General features: G+C 36.7%; 1 protein-coding gene across 1 annotated transcript; it reads left to right on the top strand.

Annotated features, from left to right (window-relative positions):
* Positions 1-2274: 2274 nt before the first annotated feature.
* LOC108781205 (uncharacterized protein K02A2.6-like) lies at positions 2275-4621 on the top strand (the record flags this gene model as incomplete). The annotated part of the gene is made up of 2 exons (XM_018549120.1): positions 2275-2675; positions 2979-4621. Coding segments are annotated over exons 1-2 (2044 nt in total), but the record flags the coding sequence as incomplete, so codon positions are not given.
* Between the last annotated feature and the right edge of the window lie 2637 nt (positions 4622-7258).

The raw sequence follows: 7258 nt of genomic DNA on the forward strand, positions 1-7258 counted from the left end.
CCTGAGATGTTTTCCACTATTGTGTCGCCCAGGTAAATTCCGTGAGCTACCTTTATTCTTGGTACATATCCTACTTTTACATCCGGATTCTCCACTCTCACATAAAATAACGATTCTGATCGTGGGGTTACAATAATCGTCTCTGGTGAAAAAAAAGGTATATTAATTCCAGATACATCTAAATATCCCTTTGCGTAATCTATTTTGGAAAAAGTTTGTTGAAAAAAATCGTTACCTAATATTCCGAATTGAGAAATCGGAAAGTCGTCTGACATGAGGTGAAAAGTTACGTCTTGCTTGAAGAGAGATATCGTTATTTCCCCGAGAGTGTACACAGGATACTCGTTTATGCCATTTAATTTTAAGATATTATTATAATTAACTGTTCTATTTTTAGGAGCAAATTTTTCTTTAATAACATTTGGTCCGGATCCTGTGTCTAGCATTAATGTTATGTGCGGAATTATTTTACAATCTTTTATTTGAACTGTGGGCGCGCGACTATGTTTATCTAAATTTACCGTTACTTGTCGTATATTTGATATATTTTTACCTACTTGCGTTCTTGTGAGGTAGTCGGGTGTGAGATTTGTTCGGACCCCTGTTGCACACCCGATTTCAAAGGGCCCTGAGAGTTTCCCTGATTATCGGTTCTCCTACGATTGTTACTAGCGATTCGCAATTTACATGATTCCAACAAATGACCGGTTTCTTTACAATAGCGACAAAACGCGTTATCTTTGGCATTCTGTGATTGATTTAAATTTGAACGGCAATTTCTGGCAATATGTCCGAAATTATTGCACATTTGACAAACAATTTTCGTTTTATTATCACTATCGCGTTCGGAGTTCTGTTTTTTCCAACAATTGCTAGCGAGATGACCAGATTTATCACACCATTGACAAGTAATAGAATTTTTATTTTGGGACAGATTATTGTTTATTCGGCAAGTTTTGGCGTTATGCCCTGATTTTGAGCATAATTGACAAGGGACTTTATCTATTTGTAATACATTTACGGGTCTTGAAGATCGAGGATCACGAAATCGACACTTATCGGCATTGTGTCCGCGTTTCTTACAAATTTGGCAAATTAAAATTTCTGTTCCGAAATCAGGCTTAGGTTGGGAAACAGATGTTAGTTTCCTACAGTTAATAGCTACGTGACCTTCTTTATGGCATATTTGACAACTTTCTTTTAAAGGGCTTATAGTGTCACGTCGTTGGCCTTGACCTGATCCTCCTCCTTGTCCCTGTCGTAAATCTGTCATCTCTTGTAACTCTCTTTCTATCCTAAGCGCGTCTGCTACTGTTTCCGTAACGCCCAAATTCCTAGCTATTCTTTGCTCGATTTCGGGTTTCAATCCTCTTATGAAGTACTTACACATGTCTTTCTCTAATGCAGCTTTAATGTTTTGGCTTGTTGGATCATTTCCTGGATTTTTATAAGATTCTAATATTTGTTTTCCTAAAATTTTAACTCTATTCGCGTATGTAATTACGTCTTCGTTATTTTTCTGATAAATACACCCTAGCTCTCCTTGCAATTGATATACATTTTTAACAGGCCCGTAAACTTGCTTTAAATACTGTGTTAATTCGCTTACACTGTTAAAGTTCCTATCTTGTATAGTACGTCGCGCTTCTCCTACAATTCTACTTCTTATTATTTTGGTGAATTGCCACTCTGCTTCCGCAGGTAGCATAGATTTTGCTTCTTCGCATCCTTCAATAAAATAAGTCAATGGAATATTTTGACCGTTAAAGAAAGGGACGGTTTCAACGACGTATTTCAAAGTACCGTACATGTTGTTATTTGCCGTTGTTCTGTTAGACCCTTCCGGCTTAGGGGTGGTCATTTTATAGCTAAATGAAGGTAGAATGGTATCGTCTGCGAGGACGTCGGAAGCGGTTAGATCGAGTACCAGAGTGTTATCATAAGATTTAGCATATCATGCGTCGCATTAGGAAGCGACATCTCACGGGAGGATACATAAAGACAAAGAGCTTTTCGTTTTGATCTTTGTGTCTGCGGATCGACAATTAGAGCAGAGATAAAGGAGCACGCGTCGTGATTAGACGTGCCTCGGCGATCGTTGACCGGCGACGGAAGATTGTGCGAACTCCGATATAATAAAGGATTTATTTTACATTATACATCTCGACTCCTCCGGATTCAATCCCAACTCTTTCCAAAAAGTTATAACAATTGGCGACGAGGCTAAAGTGAAAGAATCTGCGCTGAGAAGAAGACCACTACATTACAAAGAATATGGCGGAAGCACGTGTACAAGCAATGTTTCACATCGAGCCGTTTGATATCACAGCGAGTTGGCCACGCTGGTTAAGTCGACTCGAAGGGGCTTTTAAACTTTTCAAAGTACCCGCTGAAAATAAGGTATCATACTTATTACATTATATCGGACCTGCTGCTTTCGATGTAATTTGCAACAAATGCGTGCCAGTGGACCCTTATGAACAAGAATACGGGGAGGTAGTTGAAAAATTACAAGAGTTCTACGCTCCAGCATCTCTGGAAATTGCCGAAAATTTCCGTTTTCAACAACGGCGTCAACTCGAAAACGAAACTATATTACAATATATGGCGGCATTACAGAAACTAAGCATTAACTGCAATTTTGGAACGTATCTCAAAACAGCGTTAAGGAACCAGTTCGTATTTGGTATAAAAAGCACGAGAATACAATCAAGACTTTTGGAATCCCGTGCCTTAACTTTCGATAAGGCGGTGTAGCTGGCAACGAGTATGGAGATGTCGGCGAAAGATACAGATCAGTTACAAAATTCGAGTACAGCACTGGTACAGGTGGCAGATTCAAAGAAGAACATAGGAAAAAAACCGAAGACACGCGACAACTATCAGAAGAAGAAGACCGAACATCGATTTACACCGAATTCTACTAAAAATAATACATCGCTTAATACATATCATAATAAAAATATTCATTGTTACAGATGCGGTAAAGGACATTTAGCTACACAGTGCACATTAAGTCGCGATATCAAATGTCATGCTTGTGGAAATAAAGGGCATCTCCAATCAGTGTGTTTTAAAAACAAAAGCCAAACACATCAATTAGAGGACATTCTCAGTACAACATGTCAGGATAATATTATGATTTCACAATTAGAACAAGGTGAATACAAAGGTAAATTCATCACACGATTACAGGTAAATAATAAAAATATAGATTTTGAAGTAGATAGCGGAGCGGCCGTAACAATAGCAAATAAAGGTCAAATGCTCAATTTGTTTCCAAATTCGATCATACATCCAACGAACTTACAATTAATGACTTTCTGTGAAAACACGTTACAAACCGTAGGGTTCATCGTAGTAAATGTTAAATACGGAAATGTGAAACGCAAATTAAATATTTATCTTACAAAGGTAAACAGAAAACTGTTATTAGGCCGCGAATGGCTACGCCAACTTTTACATTGTACAGCTCTTAAGGAATTATCATTAAGTACTCATTCAGAAGAATTACTAATGGTAAATACAAACCAGCAATTAGAAAATATCTTACAAAAATATAAAAGTATTTTCGAAGAAAATCTTGATTCTATTAAAGATAAAAAAGCTCATTTAACACTAAAGAAAAATTCACAACCTATTTTTCTCAAACATCGCACAGTACCTTTTAAATTGTTGCCACTAGTGGATAAGGAAATAGAAAATTTAGAAAGCGCTGGAATTCTAGAAAAAATTAATACTTCTGAATGGGCTACACCCATCGTACCAGTCTTAAAAGAAGGGGGAAAGATTAGGATATGTGGAGATTATAGCGTTACACTTAACCCTAATTTAATTGTTGATGATCACCCTTTACCTACAATTGATGAACTTTTCTCCGAAATGGCGGGTGGAACATCATTTTCAAAAATTGATTTGAAGCAGGCTTACTTACAGTTAGAGGTTAGAAAAGAAGATCAACAGTATCTTACATTAAACACACATCGTGGATTATACAAACCTACAAGACTAATGTACGGAATAGCCTCTGCCCCAGCTATCTGGCAACGAGAAATTGAGAATATCTTAAAAGATATTCCAGGAGTTACAGTTTTCCTGGACGACATTAAAGTGACAGGCACAAACGATACGGAACATTTACACAGACTAGAATTAGTTTTTCAACGATTGCACGAATATAACATAAAAGTTAATCTAAAGAAAAGCGAGTTTTTTGTGGATAAAATTGAATATTCCGGATACATAATAGACCGTCAGGGAATACACAAAGATAAAAAGAAAATAGAAGCAATAGAACATATGCCAATTCCAAAAAACGTGTCCGAAGTTAGAGCATTTATAGGTTTTGTAACTTATTACAGCCGTTTTATTAAAAATCTCAGTACAATTTTGTATCCATTGAATAAATTACTACATAAAGAAACTCCATTTCTTTGGACACAAGAATGTGATACTGCTTTCAAAAAGGCAAAAGAAGTTTTTCAAAACAACGAAATATTAGCTTATTACGATCAAAAAAAACCGCTAATTTTAGCTACGGATGCCAGTTCTTATGGTGTAGGGGCTGTTCTATCACACATATATCCAAATGGAACGGAAAGAGCGATACAATACGCGTCATGTACATTAATAAATACACAAAAAAAATACGCTCAAATCGATAAAGAAGCTTACAGCATAATTTTTGGAATAAAAAAATTTTACCAATATTTGTACGGAAATAAGTTTGTACTTTACACCGACCATAGACCATTAGTTCACATTTTTGCACAATCAAAAAGTTTACCTGTATATAGTGCAATGCGCATGCAACACTATGCATTGTTTTTACGCGGTTTTAATTACACAATTAAATATAAGAATACAAAATTACATAACAACGCTGATTGCCTATCACGATTACCAATTGAAAAACAAGAAAGACGCGAATATGATGTAATTGATGCATTTCAAATCGATACGATTCAATCTCTACCGGTTACATTTACAGAATTAGTTACAGCTACTAAACAAGATACACAGTTATGCAAAATACTAGAAGCATTACAAAGCAAAAGAGAAATAGATAAAGAGAATAAGTCACGTAATAAATAATTGGAATATAGTTTACAACAAGGAGTAATTTTACGCGGACACCGAGTTATTATACCTAAAGTATTACAAAAGAGAATATTACAAGAATTGCATAGTGTACATTTTGGTATTGCGAAAATGAAAATGTTAGCTCGTAGTCACGTATGGTGGTCTGGTATAGACACCGATATAGAGCAAATTACTAGGAACTGCGCTGAATGCAATGCAAACAAAAACAACCCCCCAAAGGTTAAGCATACTTGGGAATCAGCAACTTTTCCATTTGAGCGTATACATATAGATTTTGCGGGGCCATTTAAGGGCCATAATTTTCTAATACTTGTCGATGCTTATACTAAATGGCCCGAAGTACATATTGTAAACAACATTACTGCAGAAACAACAATAAAAAAATGTCAAGAGATTTTTTCAAGGTTTGGGCTTCCAGTACAACTAATATCAGATAATGGCCGTACCTTCATATCGACAGAATTTCAAAAATTCTTACAACAAAACGGTATTAAACACAAATTAACTGCACTTTACAACCCATCTACAAATGGGCAAGCTGAACGTTTTGTACAAATCTTAAAAAAGTCTCTCCTTAGCATTAACATACAAAATACGGATTTAAATACAGCGTTACAACGTATCCTTATGCAATATCGTATCACACCCCATTGTACAACAGAAATCTCACCTGCGGAACTCATGTTCAATAGAAAAGTAAGATGTCCACTAGATATAATGAAACCTACAAGTAAAATTACATCACAAACAAACTGTAATGAAAAATTCAGACAATTTGATGAGGGAGAGAGAGTGAGTTGCCGAAACTATCGTTTAAGAGATAAATGGATTTTTGGGAGAATAAAGAAACGTATAGGGAAATTGCATTATTTAATACAATTAGATGATGATCGAACTTGGAAACGTCACGTTAACCAAATACGACTGATTGGAGAACACACCCCACTACGCATTAGTAGTTGTAACAAAGAAAACAAATATGTGAGCTATAATAATTCAAAAGAACAGGATAGTGAGGTACCGCTTAGACAACATGAAACAGATAGATTCTTAAAGGTACCGCAACTACGTAGATCACAAAGATCAAGAGCACCTCCTAAAAGATACGGAGATTACATAACACACTAAACATTTTATTTTGAATTTTCAGTTTATTTAGAAGTTTCAGTTTTGTTTTATTTTCTTAAAGAAAAAAAAAGAAGGGAGGTGTTATCATAAGATTTAGCATATCGCGCGTCGCATTAGGAAGCGACATCCCACGGGAGGATACATAAAGACAAAGAGCTTTTCGTTTTGCTCTTTGTGCCTGCGGATCGACAATTAGAGCAGAGATAAAGGAGCACGCGTCGTGATTAGACGTGCCTCGGCGATCGTTGACCGGCGACGGAAGATTGTGCGAACTCCGATATAATAAAGGATTTATTTTACATTATACATCTCGACTCCTCCGGATTCAATCCCAACTCTTTCCAAAAAGTTATAACACAGAGGTTTGGAAAAATTTGTCGAAATGTCGTCGGTGATTTCAAATTGATTAAAGTCAAGACCAGCGCTTAGGAGATTAGGTTTTAAGGATTTGGCGGGAGTGGAAGTGTATATTGTGTCTCGTGTGTTTGAACTAGACTCAATCGAGTCACTTAGAGCGGTTTTATAAAGATTTTTCGCTGTAAGTTCATTGGATGTAGAATTCGAACTCATTACCTCTACCCAAAGAATCGCAAATGATCCCGGACGAGCCCCCAAAAACTAGGTTCTGTTACGTCCAAGCCCCAGGATTCTTTATGGCATAGGAAAATTTAGGAATTGAAGAGGGGGCGTGGGAGGACGCAACTGACACCGCTCTTGTAGCAAACGCTTCAAGAAGCGTGCCACAAGTCAGAGACGCAATAAGGTCACAGATATGGGTCAACGTCGGCGTACGTCGCTATTACCCGGCCCGGCCCTGTGACAGTGTCTCCGTCGGTCCCCTTTTAGATCAAGGAACTTAATCCTTTTGATCAGGGATCGGACCGTGCGACTTAGTGGGATGAGAAATGAGTCGAAGGTTTTTCTAATAAACTACAGCGATTTTAAATAGTCGGATACCAAAAAGAGTTTATTATTTCCTGTATATTAAACAAGGCTCGAAGGAAACAAATGTTATAATATTTTTTAT

The sequence above is a fragment of the Cyphomyrmex costatus genome, unplaced genomic scaffold (genome assembly GCF_001594065.2).
Source record: "Cyphomyrmex costatus isolate MS0001 unplaced genomic scaffold, Ccosl1.0 scaffold795, whole genome shotgun sequence".
NCBI classification, from domain to species: domain Eukaryota; kingdom Metazoa; phylum Arthropoda; class Insecta; order Hymenoptera; family Formicidae; genus Cyphomyrmex; species Cyphomyrmex costatus.